Source organism: Taurulus bubalis, assembly GCF_910589615.1.
Source record: "Taurulus bubalis genome assembly, chromosome: 6".
Classification (NCBI taxonomy): domain Eukaryota; kingdom Metazoa; phylum Chordata; class Actinopteri; order Perciformes; family Cottidae; genus Taurulus; species Taurulus bubalis.
Window position 1 is genome coordinate 26,185,361 of NC_136594.1, and position 22,984 is coordinate 26,208,344.

Below are 22,984 nucleotides of genomic sequence, written 5' to 3' on the forward strand. Positions count from 1 at the left end.
TCCTTTCCTATTAGATTCAATGTCATGAGTCGGCTACAATTATCAGAACAATATAAAAGGACGCTTGATCACGTTTCCTCCTCCGGAAGGTGAAAGGGCGCCCTGGACTCGGGACACTTCGTCCTATTTATTATTCAAAAATTGTTCTAAAGTACTTTACTTATGATGAACTCCATCAAATGTCAACTGTAAAATGACTCGAACACAGAAGAGTCAGTCTTACTCTCTCTCTCTCTCTCCCCCCCAGTGGCAGTGGGCCCAGTAAGCGGCTGGCTGTGGGCGGCCCTCTCCATGGTCTCTCCCACCATGAAGGCGCTGGTGGACGCCTGCTGGGTGGCGTGGAGCGTCGGTGCCTCCGTGTACGACTACATCCACACCAACGCCATGGAGGAGCGCATCCACGCGCTGGAGGCCGTCATCGGCGCTCACCAGTGTGCCATCGGCCTCCTGTCTGCGGGCGTGCTGGTCCTCTTCACCTACGTCCTCTTCAAGAAGCTCTGAGGCCCGACAGACCGGGGGGCACTTCTTATTATACGCAGTCGGTACACGTTCTTCACACATTTTCATATTTTCTCAGGTTGGAGACAAAGAGCGTTGGCACAGATGCTCCGTTACAGCAGTGAACTGCTCAATTGGCTTCTTTTTATTTGTAATAGCCCAAGTTGCTAATATACTGCATTCAACCTCCATTGAGAAGCTGATAGTGTGGCTTTGGTAATTCCCACATTTGCAAAGGGATCATTGTCACTTTTCTTTAGGCTCTCGATGTCGTTTTCATGTTGGCACTGATTTCCTCAAAGCCTGACAGATTTCAGGAAAAGCTTAATTCCCCTGAAACTAATATCTTGAGTGTAGAACGTTTAAATATCTCAAAGGTCATTTCTATAATAAGTGTATTCATCCGTTCATGTGAACGAGATCACCTCAGGAAATTTGGCACAAACGTCCACTCAAGATTAGTGACCTAAAATAAAACGTGTTTTTGGCCATGACTGAATAATTAATACACAAATGTCTCCCAGGATAAAATAATGACACATGGATGTAAACTGTTCCCTGACTGGTTGGTGGCGGCAGACGACCACGAGGAGAAAGAAAACATCCTTAAATCCCCGGTGATAGAATTCGATGGGTGTATTATTTATATTCTTAGACTTGAGGATCTGTTTATGTAATGCTTTTTAAATAAACCTCTTTTATACCTCGTGGTTGATACGTTTCTGTAGGTGCAACTGCTGTCTTAAAGTGTCCTTAAAAACTAAATGTAAATATATGCGTATAATATATATTTAAACTTTTATTTAAAGTGTTGGTTTTTTTGCTGGCCTTTGAAATGTTTCAGAGATGTGTATCCATCCCAGAGTGTTACTGCTGCTTGATATTTATGGATGTTTTTTTTTTTTTTTAAGGCAGCATTTTTGTACAGTATGATTCTTGGTACTGGATCGATGTGTGAAATGAGAATTCTTGAGGATAAAGTTTTTCGTTGTTGCAGTAACTTAAATTAAGAAGCGTTGTCTCATGGAGAACTAAGAGTGTGTACCAGAATTCAGATTAAAACCACCTGTGTGCTCATCATGTGTGTGACGTCTCCGTCTCAGAGGAACAACAGAGAAGCATTCAGAGTGACGGACTGGTTTTAATATCGCCAAAAGAGCGTTGAAAGCGTGCCAAATAAATGTGGCATTAAAAATAAAACCGGACATTCTTTACGACCCTACGGCCAACGTCAGTCTGGTGTCGACGGCTGCACGAGAGAAGTGGAAAGTTGTGAGTTAAAGCTGTCGAATACGAGCTGCAAATATCAGAGGCAGCTCAATCCAGAACGTTTCACCACAAAAACACTTTTTGTCTTCTTAATAGATGGCAAACTTCACAAACTGCAATACTGGCATTTTCAGTTAAAAGCAAGGAAACAATTCATGGAGGGCGCGGCCCGGGAGGGACGGGTGCTGGCGGCCGGTCGGCCTCATAGGTGTCCGGTCTGCATCAGCGTGTACTTGGAGGTGAAGCTCTCCACGCTCGGCCCCTCCAGGAACTTCATGGCTCTCCAGTGGATTTTGCCGCAGTTCTCTGGCTGTCCGACGGGTCCCAGCTCCTCCTGGATGTACTGCAGCCACAGATCTGTTTAACATGAGGAAAGAAAGAAGAAAGACGTTCCTCGATTAACAGGATATTGTGAATACATATGTTCAACTACTAGAGGGCTCTTACACATTGTGACCAATGGATTTCCATGACTTTAAACTAAATGTCCATGACCAAACATTTTGTGAAATCTGGGTGTAAACATGAAAAAGTGAGAAATGTAGTATTTTAACTAACAATGAGAATTCAAAGCATACAGTAAACCTTAAATGACACAAATGAATGAGACAATAGTTTGATTAAAAGAATAAACATTTATATGGATGCCTGCTTATATTTTGAGCGTCTTTCTTTTGAAAGCATATTAATTATTTCAAACTCAGCGTAAATGAACGTCATGAACACATGAATATAACACATTTATATGACTTTTCCAAGGACTTTTCCAGGCCTGAAAATAACCATTTTAAAACTCCATGACTTTTCCATGTTTTCCATGACCGTGAGAACCCTGTGATGCTACTTTTCCCTTTGACTCTTGTTCCTTTAAAAAGGCGTTTGATCTGCTCACCTTCATCCGAGGTACCGAACTCCTGCAGCGCTCTCTCGTAGTAGTCTCTCAGGCCGCTCATCCGAGGAGTCTCCTGAAGAACAGACACAAGTGTTATCTCACAGCTCGGGATCGTCTCGTCTTATCGCCAATCCAAACAATACAAAGTCCACCATCTGGCCCCGCACTCTTCTTCTTCTTCTCCCTTATTTATCTTTTAAAAGTCTCCTGAATCATTCAGAAAGGGTTCAAACTGGAGTCAATGTTATCTGTTCTCCACCTAAATCCTAAAGGGGACATGCAGTAGGTCTATACGTACTTGTTCCTTCTCGATCTCAATCATTCTGGTGAAAAAGGTCTTGGACAAGGGACGGTTTTCTTGTAAACTACAGGAGGAGAAAAAAGTATTTTTCTGGTCAGCTTCATCACATCTCAGGAGTGTATTTTACAGCAGACTCATGTTGCATTCCCTTAATGACATTCATCAACATGAGGAATCCAGTGTTCACCTCGTAAAGGTCTTCCTCGCTTTCTTGTAGCCTCCAGTGGCGTACGACCAATCCAGGTAGCTCTCTTTAATCGCCATGGCAACTACCGCGACTGTAGACAGCAGACCTCTCTGTGAACAAACGGAGGAGGAGGAGGAGGAGGAGAGGGGGGGGGAAACCGTCTCATTTCAGAGCCCCAAACAAACTATTCATCTAGTGCTCCCCTGCAGGCGCAAACTGCAGTAGCGGACTCACCTGGAAGACGGACTCCGTGTCCTCGGCGCTCTGGCCGGCCGCGCTCCACTGGACCTGCAGCTGCCAGAGGGGGAGGCTCTCCTGAGGAGACAGAAGGACCTGGCGTTAGTTTCTTTAGACTTAGACTTTATGTGGTAATTTGCGTCATTCGCCTTCTTTGGCGGCGGAAAGGGGGCGTGGCTTAACTCCGTGAAAACAGTTACCGTTTACGCCAGCCACCATTGGAATAACCACTAGCTTTATACTTGTTGTAGAAATCCCACAAACGTCGGAAAAACGTCGCACACACAGCTCCGAAAATTCGCAACCATTCAGTGCATTGACTTTGCATGTCATCTACTCGCGCGGCTGATTCTCAACGCTGTTGGTGTGACCGCAGCATCAGAGCGAACATTAGACTAGAAGATTCAGTCCTTTTATACCCGGACATGCTCCAGTATCCTGCCGCGACCGTCGCTCTGGTCACACAACGTCTGTAGAAAGTTTGTGAGCGTCAAACATGGAGCTGGATGCAGAAGCACGTCCACATCGTCTTCATTAATCTCGCGCTCTGCTTCGGCGCCGCGTCGCTATGGAAACATTGAATTGTTTGGACGCAGCCCGAGGGCTTTACGCGATCGCCCAACACTTTGGGAGAGCGCTGGTCTCGAGACAAAAGGCCTGCTAATGAGCGGCGTGCAGTAATCCTCCTCACTTCTCAGGGCCGCCTTGTGTCACCGCTCCTCAACAACCGCCACTTATTCTGCTCATTACTGAAAGGCTGTGTCCAAGTCTGCTCATAGAAATACTGCATTGTATATTATATACTGCAACGATGTAAGGGTGTCAGGGTTACGCAAAATCAAGGAGAGCAATGTGTGCTTTACTGGGTTTTCTGCTTCAGGGTTCATACACATTCTAACCAGTGGATCTCCATGACCAAACATGTTGTGAAATCTCGGTGCATACATGAAAAAGTCTAAAAAAAAATGGAAACTAACAATGAGAATACAAAGCATACAGTAAACCTTAAATGACAAATGAATGACAATAGTTTGATTAAAAGAATAAACATGTATATAGATGCCTGTATGTATGCCTGCTTATATTTTGAGCGTCTTTCTTTTAAAAGCATTTTAATTATTTCAAACTCAGCATAAATGAACGTCATGAACACATGAATATAACACATTTACATGACTTTTCCAAAACTTTGGAGATTTTATTTTTAACTTTGGGGACTTTTCCAGGCCTGGACATAACCATTTAAAAATTCCATGACATTTCCAGGTTTTCCATGACTGTAAGAACTCTGCTTCTTCTACGATTAGATTATTATCCATCCAGAGCTTACCATTATAATCAGAGTATAGAGTTAAACAGTAATCCTGCCAAATGTACCCGTCATGTTGATTCTGACTTCAAATTATGAATAATTAGACAAACTATTCATCTCTGGGCTTCATCTTGTAAGGTCGCTTTAAGAGCCTGAAGCCTTCCTCACACAGAGGAGGGGGAGGAGGCCGTTTGTGGAACTTTAATAAAAGGAAATGGAGACTAATTGGGCCACTGAGATGACCCACTTATACAGCAGAGCTGGTGGCTTTGTGTGTGTCCAATGTGTCCCTGCTCCAAGAGAGCGATTCCACTGTAGAGCGCAGCACAGTGGTGTGTGTGTGTGTGTGTGTGCTCGGTGTGAGCGGAGAAAATGGCAAACACTTGATACGATTGAGAGCAATTTATGTCAAAGAGTGTGTGTGTACCTTGGGATTGACGTGTGTGAGAGCCTCCTGGAATAGCCGGCCCACGTCTCCACTCCCCAGCTCCATCAGCGTCTGCAGACTCAAGCTCCACACCGCCGCCGATTGGCTGTAGCGCCGCGCGGCCGCCATGGCAACACCGGACGCTCCCTCTGCGTCTCCGGTGGAGAGCAAGATCTGCAACTTGGTTTTGGAGAAGCAAAGAGAATGTTAAAGTTAAGAACAGATTTCCTCCCGTTTCAAGCTGCCTTTTTTTCCCGCCTTAATGCGATGGTGAACAATAGAGAGCAACAGGAAAATGCGGTCTGGCATTGCAAAAAAAAAATAATTAAAAAACCAAGATGGCTGCACGGTATCGGAGCCTTGAGGCTTCAAGGGCCCCGGTGATTCAGATTCTAATGACGCCATTATCTCACCCAGTTCTTGTAATAATCCTCCTTCAGCAGGGAGGAGTCGTGGGCGCGCTGCAGCACTCCCAGCAGCCTCTGCTGCCTCTATGTGACACACACACACACACACATATAAACATCCACCTCCAGGAACACTGCAGCCCGTGACATTTTGTTCCTGCGTACACTCGCTTACCTTTTCCTTCAGCTCTTCGACGTTGGTCTTCCTCTTCAGCCTCTCCAGGCAGAAGGCCGTGTAGCAGGACCACATGGGCTCTAGAGGGAGGAGCACAGGGGATACGAGATGTTTGAGGACTTTATCGGCTACCTGGAACTGAATAATATTATTGTGCATTTATTTTTAATGGGCAAAAGAGGACTTTGTTCAAATTCAACAATGAAAACGCCTTCGACAGGATGTGCAAAATAGACTATGAGAATTTAATTAAGAAGTAAAGCAAAGTAAAAGGTGGTTTAATAATACAACTCCCACGACGTTGAAAAGAAAATGTGGTTTTTCCACATTATAAAACTACAACTCCTTCTATTCTAAAAAGTGTCACTGCATTGGGATATAAACCGTCAGTCTCAAACAGTGCTTTTGGCCCTTCTGAAAACAGCCCGTGTGTCTGAGTCCCTACCGGCCTCCAGGCTCTTGACCCCCTCCTCGTACACCTGGCAGCAGCGCTCCTCTCGCCGGTTGATGTCCGAGGCTCGGCCTTTGGCGGTCTGCAGCTCCTCCCCGGCCCCCGGAGCCTCCAGCTCCCTCTTGGCCATGAAATCCCACGTCAAGCTGTCTGCTGTGTAGTTGAGCTGTAAGCTGCAATACAACGAGGGGAGGTTACATTCAAGCTTAGCGGTGACGCTCCGTTGGAGTGGAACAATGGGGGGAAAAGCTGGCGCCTCACTCTTGCAGGATGAAGTCCTGGAGTTCTTTGGTGAAGTCGAAGATAGCTGCGATGGTCAGAAGTGAGATGACAAACTCTGCGTCTGTTGGACAGAAAGAAAAAAGCAGTGATGCGACGGTAAAGTGACCAGATCTGGGACTTCCTGTTGTTGAAGTCAAAGTCAGCTTTAATGCCAATTTTTCCACATGTGCAAACATACAGAAGATTTGAAAGTACGTTCCTCTCCTGTCCAACATATCGTGAATACAGATAAGAATAATAAAGTAAAAAGCAACATATAAACAACATATTTAACAAAAAACTATAAGTCTGTATTGTAGCAGCAATCAGACATAGGCATCTAATAGAGGAGGGAGTGGGGAAGGAATGGTCACAGACATTTGGCAGTTTCCTGAATACGACCCTGCAGCCCGGTTAGCTTAGCTTAAACCGGCGAGCTGGAACTGGTAAATATGGGACTTCATTACAATGTTGGAACAAGGCTGGTTTGTATATTCAGTAATTACTGACTGGCTCTGTCCAAAAGTCAACAAAACGACTTGACAAATGCCACCCTTCTCCAAAGCATCAGTATTCTGACTCAATGTTCAAACAAACCAAATAAAATGACTCAATTCTTGTTTAAATGAGGAAACAAGAACATTTCTGGTATTATTATAAATTTCACAGAACTGGAGATCCCTCAAAAAAGAGCCTACCTTTGATTTTCCCCATAGCCTCTCTGTACACAACCTCAGCCAGTTTGCCACTGAGGATCTCTGGAGAAAACTCATATTCACTCTGGAAGCAGTGAAGAGCCGGGAGAATAATCAGATAATCAGGCACTGAATACAGAGCCAGCGCATCTGAGCACGTATGTACAGACTTTTTTATTTATGAAATGATTTTCAAGTATTTGTGTTCAATTTGCGACACTCACCAGGTCCATCTCGGCTTTCTCCAGCTCGCTCTTCTGCTTCCTCAGCTTCTCGCAATGCAGCAGCTCCATACGGAAGTACTGGCACAGAAGTTGTCGGGGGACAATTAGACATAAACATTTGAGCAATACACGTCGTGCTCTTCCAACAGCAGGTTTCTAACTTCCTTTACCTCCTGGAAGACTTTCTTGCTGTCGGGGTGGAAGCGCAGCGCCCTCAGGAACAGGTGTCTGGCACTTTCAGAGGAGTTTCTATCCTCCAGCTCACTCTTGGCTGCCATGATCCACAGACCTGAAAGAGAAGAGTCCAACGTCACGCTTATTCACAGTTAATGTTGACTTTGCTACAACAGATTGAAAAGCACTCTCTTGTGTACCTGGTTTGTCGGGGTGTATGGCGAGCATGGCCGAGAACACCTTGCTGATTTGACCTTTGGTGGCCTGAAAACAGACGGAGGTCGTTATTATTAGAACGAGGACACGAGGTGGTCGGTCTGAGTCACACTTAAAACAAATGGTGAGATAGTTACGTACCCATTTCTTACAGAAAGCCACGTGCGAGAGCCAGAGCTGCACATCGTCCTGTGGGAGAGAAGACATGTCACTTAGGAACTAACTATAAAGTATTTATACATCTCATGATGTTGAGCTTTAGAGGAAATTCAAAAGTCTAATAACAATTTTCAAGCTCATGATGCCATGATTTCCTTTGACACTCCCAGCGGCTCAACAGAAGAGCTTTGTGAAGTACCTTCCACTTGTTTGTTGCTCTCCTGAAGACGCTATTTATCCTGTGGATGACGGGGAACTCGATCTCCTCTTTTTTGAACTGGTAGTGGATGTGCTGCGGAGGCAAAGAGAGGCACGGTCACGTGATGCTCACAGGGAACAGCTCGTGGCTCATTGTATGTTCAGAGGTGAGAACATGAATGAAGAGCGTCTGCCATCAAAATGAATCCAAAGTCAACTCACCGCTCTTCTCTTCTTGGTCAGCTCTAAAACGTTGATTTCATACTGTAAGTAAATACCAAATAATGTTAGTGTTCATAGCTTTTATTTAATGATTTATTTGAAATAGTAATACATGTGTAACATGATAACGGGCCCTACCTGAATGTATGCAACGAAGTCCTCTTTGTTTACGATCAACCGGTGAAGCTTGTACTCCAGAGCCGTTGCTTTCTTCACTATGGATCTGAAGAAAAAAGGAGAAAAAAATCTCACGAATCAAAACTGAGCTGTACAGCTTGATGAAAAAGTACATTTTAGGGTGTATTTTTGTATTAGAGCCACTGCTATTTCCTCTGAAGTGGTGGGGTCAATGACAGTCATAATCACACGACACGAATAGATGTTTCTCTCCATATTTCTCGTCTTACTTGACTTCTTTCTTGGTGAACAGTCCCACTCTCTCCAGCTGCTCCAGCTCAGGGATCCGCTCCTCGATGCGGTGCTGAACGATCTCCGCCATCTTGACGACGCCGTCCTTCCGGGTTTCAGGTCAGACGGTTGCTCACCGATAATAAATGTATTAATGTCAACTGTATGTGGAAACGCAATGGGACGGTGAGCAACAAGCACGAAACTCTCAGACACGCATGTGTGTGTGTGTGTGTGGAAGTTGTGATTGGCCTCGCTTCCGGTTCCGTCCTCAAACGGCTCCGACGGGAAACACGATCACGCGCGAGGGATTCAGGAGTCGCTTTATTTAGTTTTGGGAGGCAGACACGCGCTATCTCTGCTGGTTTTAACTAGCAGGTCACCACAAATATATTATTTAAACACTTTAAAGTATGGGGGAGTTAATGCCTCAGAAAATTCATTTTGAAATTGTTATTGAAGTTATAGGAAAATGAAGAGATCCCTATACGAATCCGAGAATAAATACATGATTTACCCGAAAAATATAAATATTACGTTTTAAATCACTATGCAGCCTGTATACTGTACTGATGGTGTACGTACAGTGTTGCCATATATTCTCCTGTAAAGATCGAGTGTAAGATATGAATATGATGCCACTATGGCAAATAACAATGATCTGACCTTAATCGCATATAATAATAATAGTGCAACAAAGTAGGATCACAGTGGTGCTGTTACCCGAGACTTAAACAAATAATAACTTTCGGCTCTTGACTATGCATTTTACATTTGAAATAACAGTAATCCGGAATATTTGATGGCGTTTTTTCCGCCCTATGAAAACAAAATGAATACAACAACGTGCAACCACAGGGAGGATCTTCGTGGCATGCGTGATGCTGCCAACAGCAGACTAACAGATCTCACGTGACGTTAATAGCGTGACAGAGCTTCAGCTGCAGCCTCGTCTTCACGAGGATACTGACCAACTCGATTTCCCGCAAAATCGCAGAAAGCAAGAGCGCGTTGTACGTCATCTCCGGAGGCCAGCAGCCAATCACAGCGCTGGATTCTCTGAGTCTGGCTCCTATTGGCTCACGACTGACTCCTGCCCTGTTGTTCAGTACAAATTGAAGGGGTCCACACCGACAATAAATTATAGATAGATAATTAATAATTCTGTCCAAATAGAAATACTCCCACCAGCTCCAACGTCTAACGATATTCGTGTCGGTGAGCAGCGAGTCTCTGGCGTTACGGAAGTTCGTGTTCTGGTCCACCATGCTAACATCGCTAGCTAACTAGCAGCGTATCGTCGCCTCCTCTTCATCTCCATGGCTCTCTGCTGTTGAGTCGGCTGGAGGCAGCGAGGCTAACTAATTAATGCCATCGGCCAGGGTGGGTTGCCTTTATTTAAGCCATACGTTCACGACACGTCGACTTTAGGAGTAATTCAGTGGGTTAATCGTGGTCCGAGTAAACGAACCGGACACTGCGCCGACATACCAAACTTAACATGTTAGCATTGGACTTTTAGCCGAGCTAGCTAGCACGAGCGTTTGCCAACGGGCTAACGTGCATTGACACCGTTCGTCCCGCAAGAACGCGCGTGTTAACGTGTGCCGTTGTGTCCACGCGCAGAACTCCGGCTCTATTATGAGTGGGGCCAGTTGCAAAGCTAACGGCGCCGTGTACCCCGCCTCGTCGGCGGTGATGAACTCTGTGAAGAAGCCGAAGATGGAGCAGATCCAGGCCGACCATGAGCTCTTCCTGCAGGCCTTTGAAAGTGAGATTTTAAACTCTCTTCTTCTCTTTGCAATGCAACTTTATTTGTTCTCCCCTCCTCCTCGTTTTTCATAACACCAGAATGACTTCCACAAGCGTTGAGTTCCTCTCTTAACTTCCCCGGGGACTTTAGTTTTCAACAATGTCTCGTAGCTGACAGGCCTTCTGGTTCCTCTCGGCCTCATTTTATACGGTTTGTTTTGAACTAACACGGACCTCACGCCAACTGTGTGAAGTAGCAGCCATCAGACTGGAAACGTTTGCATTGTGTATATATGTTTAATTATGTTCCCGTTGGTGAGTGTTTTGCCTGATCGGCCGCCACCTGTTAACACCCCTTTATTTGGGGCGTACGCGTTTGTTTTTCTGACAGACTGATTGACAGTAGACTGATGGAGACATCACACCCCTTTTCCTTTTTTTTATTATACTGCTGCTCATGTTTCAGATTTGAGTGGGTTCATTGTTAAACATTGTAAAGTTATCCTGCAAACATAGTAATGTGATAATGTTCAATGTAAATCTCACAGCACTTTTTCTGTTTCTAGAACCAACTCAGATATACAGATTCCTCCGCACAAGGAATTTGATTGCAGTAAGTTAATTACTATCTTATAATTTATTTTAAGTCAATACAGTGAATAGTTTGGTTACTAAAAATGAGTGATGTTTTCTTCCCTTTCCAGCCCATATTTTTGCACAGGACGCTCACCTTCATGTCTCACAGAAATGGCCGATCAAATGCCAGAAGGTATGAAATCTGATCTTTTTTCTGATGTATTTAATCAAATATTTTTTTGTTCTGCCACAGTATTTATGTATTTATGACTTGTAATCGTTCCTCCCAGGAAAACATTCAAAGTGGATGACATGTTGCAGACAGTCGAGAGGATGAAAGGAGAGCAGGATTCTCTAAGGTAACATGGCTCCACCTTTTATTTTATTGCTTGGTAGTTTTAGTCCCAAAAAACACCCGCAAACTTTATTGGCATCATTTATGACTATTCATATTAATAGTTGCAGTATTACCCAATTTCACCTGTGCATTTTTCTGTGGTTTTTCAGTTTGTCATCACATCTACAGTTAACCTTCACTGGGTTCTTCCATAAGGATGGTAAGCAGATTTTACTCAAGTACTTGTGTGTAGCATATTTGTGCAAAGGGAAATACTTACAAATGAATCCAAAATGGGCTCATTAAAGAAGTTTTGTGTTGTATCTTTTAACTTATAGTCTTACTCTGGCTGCCATCAGGCCAATAACTTGTTGTTGTTACCTGGATAGGGACTAGAGAAACCTGGACATGCTACCTGGAGTACTCTAATAGCGACCTGGATATTGAGGCATGACATTAAGGCCCTTATTCAGGTTTCGGATCATTCTCTGCTTATTCTGATATGGTGAGAGGTCAAGACACACATGCACGCAGATGAGCAGAAACCTGGATACTGTCCAAATTATGCAGACGGGATCTAAGATCAAAATGTAGAATAAAAAAAAAAAGCGGGACATTAGTACACATGTGAACACACCCGTTGTCGGTATTGCTTACACACACACACTAATAATAATACTAGTGACAGAGTGGACCGTTTCCCCTTAGGAGCGACGCAAACAATGTTTTGTATACCAATGGAGCGTAAGCCTTACATGGAGATAACAACATTCATGTGTGGTTCAGTTTGATGTTATCTGGGCTTTTGTTGTGTAGCAAAAATTGGACAAAGATTGACACCCTTTTTGTTTTTTTGCCATACAGAAAAGCCATCTCAGAATTCAGAAAATGAACAAAGTTCCGTGTCCTTAGAGGTGCTACTTGTCAAAGTCTGCCATAAAAAACGCAAGGTAAAGCAGCAAGTTGTTCAATCTTCCTTTTCTAGTTGTTGTGTTTTGTCAAATTTAAGATTGGTTATATATATTTTTTTTCAGGATGTCAGCTGCCCGGTAAAGCAAGTGCCTACAGGTAAAAAGCAGGTGCCTTTGAATCCTGACAGTAGCCAAAGCAAGCATGGATCCTACCCTTCCCTCCTGGTCTCCAGCAACGAGTTTGAGCCCAGCAACAGCCACACGGTCAAGTCTTACTCGCTCCTGTTCAGGGTTTCGCGCACAGGGCGGAGGGACGTCAACGGCGAGGCCAACGAGAACATCGGTAGGAGAGGCCCACGTTCAGTTGGCATTGGGCTGAATTATTTAACAGTTCATTTGTTACGAGAGCAGAATAGGGAGGCTATGATCGCTCAGAACTCGGCCACAGCAAGCCGGCTGATTGCAAGGAGCCCGTCGTCTCCTGGGCGCCATCATCTGATTAATAATGGTTCATTATGACACTTCTCACTCTATTTTGTGTATCTGTTTTTATGCAAAGATGTAATAGACCCTCCGAGTAGAAAGAAGAGAAGTTCATCCCACAGAGAGGCGGGAGAGACCACAGAGACCTTTGTCGCACAGATGACTGTCTTTGACAAGAATAGGTAAGGTTTCAAGTTTTAAGATCACTTCTTTTTTTTTGCCGTTTCTTTGACCGCACCTGTAAAAGTCACCGCTCTTGATTGGCTCTGTGCAGGAGACTGCAGCTGCTGGACGGGGAGTACGAGGTGTCGATGCAAGGGATGGAGGACTGCCCTGTCAGCAAGAAGCGAGCTACGTGGGAAACCATTCTGGATGGAAAGGTAAATGTTTGTTCGTGTGTCTACATGAAGTGTATGAGTACTGCTGCATTGGGCTCTTTCATATCTTTTAGGATTTGTTGTCCACCTCATCACTGACCATTCCTCTGTATGACTGTCCCACAGAGACTGCCACCATTTGAGACCTTTTCTCAGGGACCCACATTGCAGTTCATGCTGCGTTGGACAGGCGACGCCAGCGGAAAGTCCACTGCCCCCGTGGCTAAACCCCTCGCCACGCGCAACTCCGACAGCTCCGGCCCCATGGAGACCAGAACCAGCAACCACCGAGCTGCCCTCATGGGTGAGTACCAAAGCACCTTTACACATTTACATACATTCAGTATTCCATTTTGAGCGCAAGACTCAGAAGACCGCCATAGTTGATGAAGGGTGGGAGGATGACATAAATGGCTCTGTGATGATTCTGCTTTAATTAAAAGTGCTGTACAAGTCTTCATAAATGACACTGGAACAGAACATTCAACCAGAATCGGCTGTCATGATGCTTTGATGGTCATTAATTTAGCAACAGATAAACATTCAAATCAACGGAAATATAGGTTTTTAAAATGAATCACTGATGCAACCTGTAAACGCTCAAATCCGTAAAAACATTAAGTCCTGCTTATTACATTTTATGTTTGAATGCCAAAAGACCATTCTATAAATGGGTAGATGAAGTTAGAGATGTTGCATGTTCCCAGTCTGAAAGGGGCTTCAATCTGGGCCAAATGGTGCAATTTCTATGTTTTTCTCAAATTCCACGATGTGAAGAACTAACCGTCTCCGTCTGTTCCCGTCAGCAGTGAAAGAGTCGGTGAGCACAGACCTTCAGACGAGGAAGGAGCAGGTCTTGTGTGAGCCGCGGCAGAAGCTACGTATATTTTATCAGGTACGTCGCACAACTGGGACGCTGAAATGCAAAATGTCTTAGTTTTTACGTATTTTGGAATTACTGTCACATTTCTGGACCGTAGAAAGAAAAATGTTGCCACATCTGCTGGAGGTTGTCCCTCACTGGTTTACCTTGTAACTAACGAGATCTGTCCGTGTTCAGTTCTTGTACAACAATAACACGCGGCAGCAAACAGAGGCAAGAGATGACCTTCACTGTCCCTGGTGTACCCTGAATTGCAGCAAACTCTACAGCCTGCTCAAACACCTCAAACTCTCCCACTCCCGCTTCATCTTCAACTATGTGGTAAGGAACCGGGTGTCGGGGTTCAGCTCTACAAATGTAAAATATGTGCATGATGGACGATTTGGGGAGCGGGTGACCCGTTAGTGGAGAACTCTTGATTTCGTGTCTGAACAGGCACTCCTTTTTTGAGAAATCACACTTCTAACCTTGGCATTTAGTGCAGCGTTCCCCTTAATCTCAATAAGTGCTTGGCCAATTTCCTGTAGAATTTCACTGATGCGTTTTTATTATTAATGTGCAGCCTCACCCCAAAGGAGCAAGGATAGACGTGTCCATCAATGAGTGCTATGACGGATCGTACGTTGGCAACCCTCAGGACATCCACAGCCAACCCGGCTTTGCCTTCAGCCGCAACGGCCCAGTTAAGAGGACCGCCGTCACTCACATCCTGGTTTGCAGGTAAACTTGAAAAGCAGTGTTGAAAGCAACGTAATTAACTTGTTTGAATGAACTTCAGCGAGCTGGGTTAAAACCTAAGAAACCAGCATTGAGGTTATTGAAGCATCATTACATGTAATCTCTAACGAATGAGAACCGGAAAGGTGTGAAACTCCAGCGTTGGTGTGCAAATGCAGGATTTGTTCTTCCTCCAGGCCCAAGAGGACTAAACCGAGTCTGTCCGAGTTCCTGGAGTCCGAGGACGGAGAGTTGGAGCAGCAGAGGACGTACGTCAGCGGACACAACCGCCTCTACTTCCACAGCGACAGCTGCATGCCGCTGCGGCCCCAAGAGATGGAGGAGGACAGCGAGGACGAGAGGGACCCGGAGTGGCTCAGAGAGAAGACGGCCACGGTGAGAAGCCTTTTTCTCCTTCTCACACCACTCACCCTGACCGGTCAATTTCTTGAGTTTCTTCCCCACTTACTGAACTTACTGAGTCACCCTCCTTTCTTAATGTTAAAGTGTTCTTTGTTGTTGAGATTGACTGGAGAGGCATTGTGTTTTGTTTTAAGGAGGACAATAGCAGAGTCTACTCTACATCCTGTCTGTGTAGTTTCATTGGTTTGACAATACAGTCGACTTGTAAAACTCACATAAAATACTATGAGCTCACTGTACTTTGTGACATTTTATCTGCTGTTGTATCACTATAACATTTCTCCTTCTAAAGGGAACTTTATAATGAGCCTGTGGTACAGAATAGAACATTTATATTGACCTTACTCTTTTTTTTTTTTTGGCATTTATCTAGTATCGTGTCCATTAATTTAGACCGTATTATAATATTCCTACAAAGAGTTATATTGGATCGTTGTGTAGTGAGTTTCAAGTTTATAGTGACCATATTATTCACACACAGTACATTTACTTCACCAATGCAAGTAGCACATCCCAGTAACTACATCAATCAAAGGAAGAACATTGTACTGACCTTGACTGAGGCCAGGAAACTCTCACAATGTTTTAAATGACTGTGTTCCTGCAATACCCGGAGAATGAAAGAGGAGGGCGAAATCTTTCTTTGAAGTTCCGATTTTGGTGTCTGCTTACCATGGCAACAAAGAGTCAAAGCATTTGGGTCAGCCCCGCTTCCCCATAAATAACTTAAAGCTGCTAAAAAAAACAAATGCCAACACTACACTTCTTCGTCTTGCTCTTACACCCGTTCACAACATTTATTTGGTATTTTCCTGCACTTGCTGTGGTATCCATCAATATCACAGTAATACTATCAGGGCCAACAAGAAATGCTTTAAATGAATTGGTCAACATTAAAATTGTTCCATTGCTGTCAAGACCACAGTTTTAATCATGACATGCGGTGGACCTTCTTCAGGGTTGGGGTGTCCTGCGTCACCATAGTTGTATCCTAATTTGTTGTTTTTGTTGTTTTTTTACATGCAGCAACTGGATGAGTTCACCGACGTCAATGAGGGAGAGAAGGAAGTGATGAAGCTGTGGAATCTACATGTCATGAAGTACGGGTACGTGGGAAGTGGCAGACATCGCTCCATCAACAGGGAAGTAGTCTTGGTGCCGAGATTCAAAGCAGTGGAGTGGTTGTGCAATATGTCTATGTACTTTCATTTGGACGGGGGAACTTTCTAAACTCTAAAAAGGGGAAGAGGGTTTTAGATTTTTGGATTGAAAAGAAACCCAAAGCACTTAGAAGTCCACTTGCAATCTCAGTCCGTGTGATGGAGCTCTGTCTAGTCACCCCTGCAGCAGTTGTTCTGTCTCGTAGTCCCAGCCACACTCTTCCCCATCCGCCTCCTAACCTCTAGAAACTAAGCACATCTGTCCTCCGGTTTCCCCCCCTGTTGCAGTTTCATTGCAGACAACCAGATGAATCAGGCCATCATGCTCTTCGCGGAGAACACCGGCGCTCACATCGTCCGCCGCAACCTCTGCCGCAACTTCCTCCTGCATCTAGTCAGCATGCACGACTTCAACCTGGTGACCACCGCCACCATCGACCGCGCCATGGCCCGCCTGCGGCAGATCAAGGAGGAGCTCCCGGACGCCGAGGAGGATCAGCAGCAGGAGCAGCAGGGCCAGGCTCTGGGTTCAGCGGGGGCCTGCAACGGCAATGCCATCACCTCCACCTCCACCGGGGGGAAACCGGGCAAGAGGACAAAAAGCTCACTAGCTGACTGATGAATGGATGGATGGAACAACGATTGTCGTGTTTTTTTTTTTCTTTCTTTTTTTCTTCTTCAAATGAACATTATCAACCCTTTGGTGCTTAGATAGCTGCGAGAACCGGAGGCTCTGACCCGAAGCCGACTAGTACACAAGGTAAACAAGTTTTCTGAACTTGAGAACTGAACCAAATATGAACAATATAAAAGTGAAACGCCCACATCCACACAAAGCAGGAATTTGGGGACTGGCTGATTAAGTCGAACCTACTTAATACGCATTCTGTAGGAGCCACTGGAGCGTCTGTCTTTGGGCGAGAGCCTGAACAAACGAGTCCTCTGGTGTTTCTGTTTGTCCACGTCCGACTCCAGTTAGCAACGTCACGCTTGATTATTTGTACACGTACACAATAATCTTGTTGATCTTATCCTTTTTAGCTGATTATTTTTAGCACTTGGTGTGTTTGTATTTAGAAAGCTTACCTTTTTAAACAAAACACTTCTTTTTCTTTTCTTTTTGTATTAATCATGCTGCGCCAAATTTTAATTGCAGCGTTTCCACTGGCGTCAGTGGAGAAACTTGAGTGGGTTTGATGTCACTGTTGTGAATGACACTTGAATGGTCATACAGTTACAGTACAAACTCACACGATTGCCGTCAATGTCTAGAGTATATAAAGCTTGTGTTAGGACCCCAAATGTGGATTGTGGGTTTTGCTGGTAGGTTGCCAGGACAATAGTGATAGACTGTCAGCCTTGGATCCCAAACAAGAGAATAAATTCAGATTTTTGGGTCCATGCTATAAAAGAAAACACACAAAAAACAACCCTACTCCATTACCCCTCAGCCTTTTGGCCTGCATTGATAAAAGCTCAAGGAAAGCCAGGGAATTCAACTTGTATCGTACTGTGCAGAGTGCACCGCCTGTAAGTTTCTGGTCACTTTGAGGTTCGACCATGTTGCAATCCCGATGTTTTTTGGTTTCCCAACATGAATTTTGAGTATCGGAAGCTATTGGCAGAATTGTGTTAACGTGTAATCTCATCAAATGTCGAGAAACCCCGTTCTGAGTTCAATAACTAACAGATTGCCGTTGTTCTCTCGAAGCAATACGATGTGTCATCCCATGGTCTGTCCGGTTCGGTGCAGTTTATGCCAAAGGCAAATATTTCCCCCAGTCTCTTAATTCTGTATATTATTTAGCATCTTTTATTTTGTTCATTCCATAACAATTTGTTTGGGGTTTTTTTTTAAAGAGGAAAAAAAATTACTGCAAATTAATGATATTTTTCCTTCCTCTGCTATTCGTGGAAGGTTTCTGTATTCATCTGGAGAAAAGGGGAGACATATTCACCATTATTATCAAAACACCCTGTTTAAAAAGTGTTCACTGTACATGCTGGCTAGGGGGACTTTTATATTTAAAGAAATAAAAAGAATGTGCCCTTATGTTGGCTGTAATGTTTTAGCCATTTTGGACCGTCACATCATTACACTCCTTCATGGTCTCTGCCGAGCAGTTCCACTGGTCTGAGTAATACATTCCCCCCAGGCTAAAACCTCTGTTCATACTTTTTATATGAACAATTCATGCCCCACAAATATAAAATAAATATTTCACATACAGAATGAAACATTTACATTATAGGTCTTTTTGTTTGACAAAGCCAGTGAAACTGCTGCTTTTCGTAACTTGAAAGCCACTTACATATTAGGCTGTTTTCTTTTTTTCAACTGTTAAGTTAAAGAATGAACGGTCAAGCTGAAGTCGACACCGAAAAAAAAGATGTTAACTTCTTTTTACTGGGGTCCAGCCTTAATGAGCATTCAAAATCAGACCTGTTTATATAACGAATGCTCACACAACACTGAATATTTCATGCTCAATGAAATGTTGCGTGTCTGGAGTGAATACCGAGAGAAGAACATAAAGGAGTAACCAGAGTGCTGACCTTGCAAATGTCCGAGATGCATGAAGTGTCTTCAGACTGATCTAAAGAGAAGAACTGCTCCATACTCATAGTGGAGTCTGTCGTTCCCCAAAAGTGTCAGTAAAGCTTTTCTCCGTCTGGACACGGTTGGTGTTGTGGTTACATTTGACTGGATACCTCTGCGATCCCCTTCATTAAAGCCTGGGGCCACTAAAGAGAGTCCTGGTGGTGCTCCATCTTCCACCAGTTTGTCTGTGATGAGCAGATTGAGGTGAGTCACAAACAAGCTGGTCAAGATGCTAGTGAACGCTTCAGACCACACATTTCTATTTTCCTGTGCTTCAAGCTGTGGATCATCGTTCCATCTTCAGTGTGGGAGGACATCACGTCAACTTGGCCTTAGCCGGATCTCAATGTGTCTCAATAAAGAGCATTTTTAGACATTGTGACGAGCTGTTTTCTTCTAGCTAAGACAACAAAACTTATAGAAATACATTTTACTTGTTTTATTTTCTACATGTATGTCCTTGTCTTGTGCATAATTGCCTGTATTTTATATAAAATGTAATCTTAATGTTTATTGACACCAAACACCAAGGTTAATTGGCAATAAACCTTATTCTGAGGCTGATTATGAAAACCAGCTAGATGCGCATGCGCACACGATCACACAAAAACTGGTGACAACAGAACTACCACTGCGCTTTATTCTGGTCGAAGGAGAAAAAAGCGTCCTCTGACCACGAACGTCATTTTTTGTATGTCAGCTTTTAGTTAGTTAGCTTGAATGGCGTGTTAGCTTGAAAGGCTTCGTCATCTGAATCGGTTCGTTTCACTTGTTACACTGGACGAGAGCCTCCGTGTGATTTGTCTGTGTACGACAAAGTTAAACGAACTGACCGACGGTTGGTCAGTTCGGCTTTGGAATGACGTCACCGTTTTACGTCATTCCAAAGTTCATCGATTCAACACCAAACCAGTTAGTTGTATGTGCTGCTCTAATGGGCATAGTCGAAACATGCGCAGTGAGCGAACAGTTAACGGCCGTAACGGTCGGTGTTCAAGTTCTTTTTAGCGTCGCACAATTGACGTCACCGACGCGTCATGCGTGACAGAGGGCGAAGCGCCAAAGACGAGAGTCTTTGAATGTGGAGTTTCTTTGCGATGCAAAACAAACTCAAACGGAGTAAGACATGTAAAAACGTTTCCTCCGCGCGCGCCGTCGAGGCGGTGACGCGCACAGGAGCCTCAGACAGAAAAGTCGCACCGCCCCAGGTGCGGGGAGAGACTTTCTGCGCAAAAGACGTAAAAATCGCGCCAATCTTCTTGCGTAAAACGCAGCACAGCGAGAGTAAATGCAGCGGCGACGGGAAGCCGCCCGGTGGGCCCGTGGAAAAGCTGCGGGCTCCGGCGCTTCCTCCGCAGAAGGAAGACGTGCAGCGGGCGAAAGGTCAGCCGTGTTTATCAACAGCCTCTCGGCCCACGCAGAGCAGGGCGTCCCGGGGAGGACTGTCGGCCTCCGCGCTGCGCAGCTGCCTGGAAGACATCCGGACCTCCAACCCGGCGTTTCCGGTCAGAGCGGTGTTCAGCTCTCTGCGGGAGAGAGCGCGAGGAAGGCCGCAGGACTCTGGACCCACAGGTGAGGACTGTTGGTAGCAGTTATTCAGATTTTTTTATTTCATTCATTATTTGCCCAACTGAACCTGTGCTGCCACGACCAGTTATCATGCCTCTCTCTATCTATTTCTCTCTCTCTCTTTTCTCACTCTATTTCCATCTCTCTATTTCTTTCTCTCTTTCTCTGTGTATTTCTCTCTCTCTCTCTTTTCTCTCTCTCTTCTCTATTTCCCTCTCTATTTCTCTCCTTCTCCCTCCCTCTTTCTCTCTCTGCCCCCCAAAGCAATGCATATAAGCTCCCCACAGAATCCCATACAAGAGAAGAGGAAACGAGGGAACGAAAGCTCTGACCGAGGACCCAAACGTCTGAGGTCTAGTGTCGCTGCAGAGGAAGCTTTCAGCAGGGCTCCCTGTCTGGAGTCAGTGGTCCAGGAGGGTCCTGTCCTGCAGCAGCATCATCATCAGCAGCCCAGGAGCAACAAGCTGAGTCGCGCTCACAGACTAAGGGAGCAGAGTGAGAGCCCAGCAGACCCGGAGCCGCTCTCTGGGTCCATCAATCCCACAGAATCTCGCAGCCAGTCGGCCAAAACCTCCGGCGTCCCCCAAACAGGTGAGCGTGTGATGTGTTGATTGCTCGTTGACTTGTTTTATTCCCTTTTAGAAAGCAGGAAATGAACTCTCTTTTGTCCAGATTCCAGTTTCGAGGACGTCCTCTGGACAGACAAGTACAGTCCTCGGCGTTCCGGTGAAGTCATCGGCAACTCCGCCTCTGTGAAGAAACTGCAAATGTTCGTCAGTATAATTAATAATGAACCGCCTTCACCCTGGTCGCTGATATATTGGCCTTGAGCGTAATCTATTGTTTTTCCTCAATGGAATTCAGTTGGTTGAAGAAATGGAAAGTAAGAGCCGACCGTGACGAGAGGAGACTAATGGACGAGAGGAGACGAGAAGAAAACAGCAACAGTATGTTTCACACACTTCTGTTCAGGGTTACATTCATAATGTGGTTTCTAGGGAGCCACGACTTAATGACTCGGGGTTTCATAGATTTTCTTCCCCCTGTGCAGACTCGTGGGACTGTGGAGACTTCCAGGGCGAGGCCGGGCCAGAGGGGCCGCTGTGCAACAGCGTGCTGATCACGGGACCTCCCGGTGTGGGCAAGACCGCCTCGGTGTACGCCTGCGCTCAGGAGCTTGGCTTCAAGGTTGGGTGACTCAAACTGGAGCGACGTCTCTGTATCCACGCTGCCAACATTAATCCGTTTTGTTTTTTACGGCTCATTGGAATTGTGTCTATTGACTCGGAGAAGATGGAGAATCCGAAATGCATTGTGTGGCCGTTTGGCAGTAGTTGCAAAAATCAAAGAGTCCATTTTGATATTGATGGTTGAAATGAAGTACTTGGCAAATGTTAATATTTTGTGGCCCTTACACCAGAGGACCAAATCATTGGCTTTAGGATTCTAGGTTGGTCACAGTAAAGAATAATCAGGACACCACACTTAAATAAGAGGAATTATCTTACATTTTTTGTCTTTTCCTTTTCAATTTAAAGGTGTTTGAGGTGAACTGCTCCTCGCAGCGCAGCGGCCGCCATGTTCTGTCCCAGCTGAAGGAGGCTACCCAGTCCCACCTGGTGGAGACGTCGGGGAAAGACCCACTGAAACCAACATACTTCAACAACTACGCCATCAGCGGCTGCAACACGAAACCGGAGACTTTACCTGGTACGACATAGATGATGATGATGATGATGATGACATGGAGCTCATTGAAATCAAATAATCATAAAGAATGAAATCTCTTTCAACAGAGTTTTGTGGGAAATGTAAAAAGCCTTTGGCGTTCACCTGTAGACGTGATGGAGTTGTTCTTCAGGTTTTTGTGTTCTTTTCTTCAACAGGCAAAGCGGTGCGTCCCAAAAATGTCACCTCTACCTCAAAAAATAGAGCGGGCCAGAAGTCTGTCCACTCGCGTGGCAAAGGGAAACCCCGTCCAGCCGCGGTCACTCTGGCCAACTACTTCAGGGTGAAGGCCAAAGCGGATCACGTCCACGCCGGCGGTCCGGCGCCGTCCGACAAACCAGACGCCGGCGGATTGGGCAACCCGGCGGCGGGCTCCGATCCAACGATGCCAAAGAGCAGACAGACGGCCACGTCCCTCATTCTGTTTGAAGAGGTAAACCAGCTGACAGCCCTCACACTGCAAGGCGTATCGCTTAAATGGATGAGAGCACTCACACATTTGGTCTGCTTTGACCCGCCCCCACAGGTCGATGTCATATTTGATGACGACGTTGGTTTCCTCGCAGCCGTGAAGACTTTCATGACGACCACCAAAAGACCAGTCGTCTTGACCACCAGTGGTAAGCGCACACGCTGTGTGATTTTTAGAGGAGAAATGGATTTAAGGACCAACTGCGATGCAAAATGACTGTCTTCCTTAGATCCTTCCTTCAGAGAGAGATTCAACTGCAGCCTGGAGGAGATCGTTTTCAA

General features: G+C 45.1%; 2 protein-coding genes across 2 annotated transcripts; one reads left to right on the top strand and one right to left on the bottom strand.

The window, feature by feature from the left end:
- Positions 1 to 1,642: 1,642 nt before the first annotated feature.
- On the bottom strand, positions 1,643 to 8,804 carry utp6 (UTP6 small subunit processome component; the record flags this gene model as incomplete). The annotated part of the gene is made up of 19 exons (XM_079219498.1): positions 1,643 to 2,124; positions 2,660 to 2,732; positions 2,958 to 3,024; positions 3,148 to 3,257; positions 3,382 to 3,462; positions 5,124 to 5,303; positions 5,537 to 5,614; positions 5,706 to 5,785; positions 6,151 to 6,329; positions 6,418 to 6,499; positions 7,116 to 7,197; positions 7,337 to 7,414; positions 7,507 to 7,625; positions 7,711 to 7,774; positions 7,868 to 7,915; positions 8,085 to 8,177; positions 8,306 to 8,347; positions 8,444 to 8,528; positions 8,713 to 8,804. The coding sequence occupies 19 exons, from the start codon at positions 8,802 to 8,804 to the stop codon at positions 1,970 to 1,972; spliced, it is 1,788 nt and encodes a 595-aa protein (XP_079075624.1). The 3' UTR covers positions 1,643 to 1,969.
- A 1,550-nt stretch (positions 8,805 to 10,354) lies between these two features.
- suz12b (SUZ12 polycomb repressive complex 2 subunit b) lies at positions 10,355 to 18,367 on the top strand (the record flags this gene model as incomplete). Its single annotated transcript, XM_079220284.1, has 16 exons — positions 10,355 to 10,484; positions 11,032 to 11,078; positions 11,170 to 11,234; positions 11,332 to 11,400; positions 11,549 to 11,598; positions 12,243 to 12,328; positions 12,413 to 12,632; positions 12,849 to 12,954; positions 13,047 to 13,152; positions 13,276 to 13,453; positions 13,956 to 14,044; positions 14,210 to 14,353; positions 14,595 to 14,752; positions 14,947 to 15,145; positions 16,199 to 16,278; positions 16,621 to 18,367. The coding sequence occupies 16 exons, from the start codon at positions 10,355 to 10,357 to the stop codon at positions 16,949 to 16,951; spliced, it is 2,058 nt and encodes a 685-aa protein (XP_079076410.1). The 3' UTR covers positions 16,952 to 18,367.
- Positions 18,368 to 22,984: the final 4,617 nt, after the last annotated feature.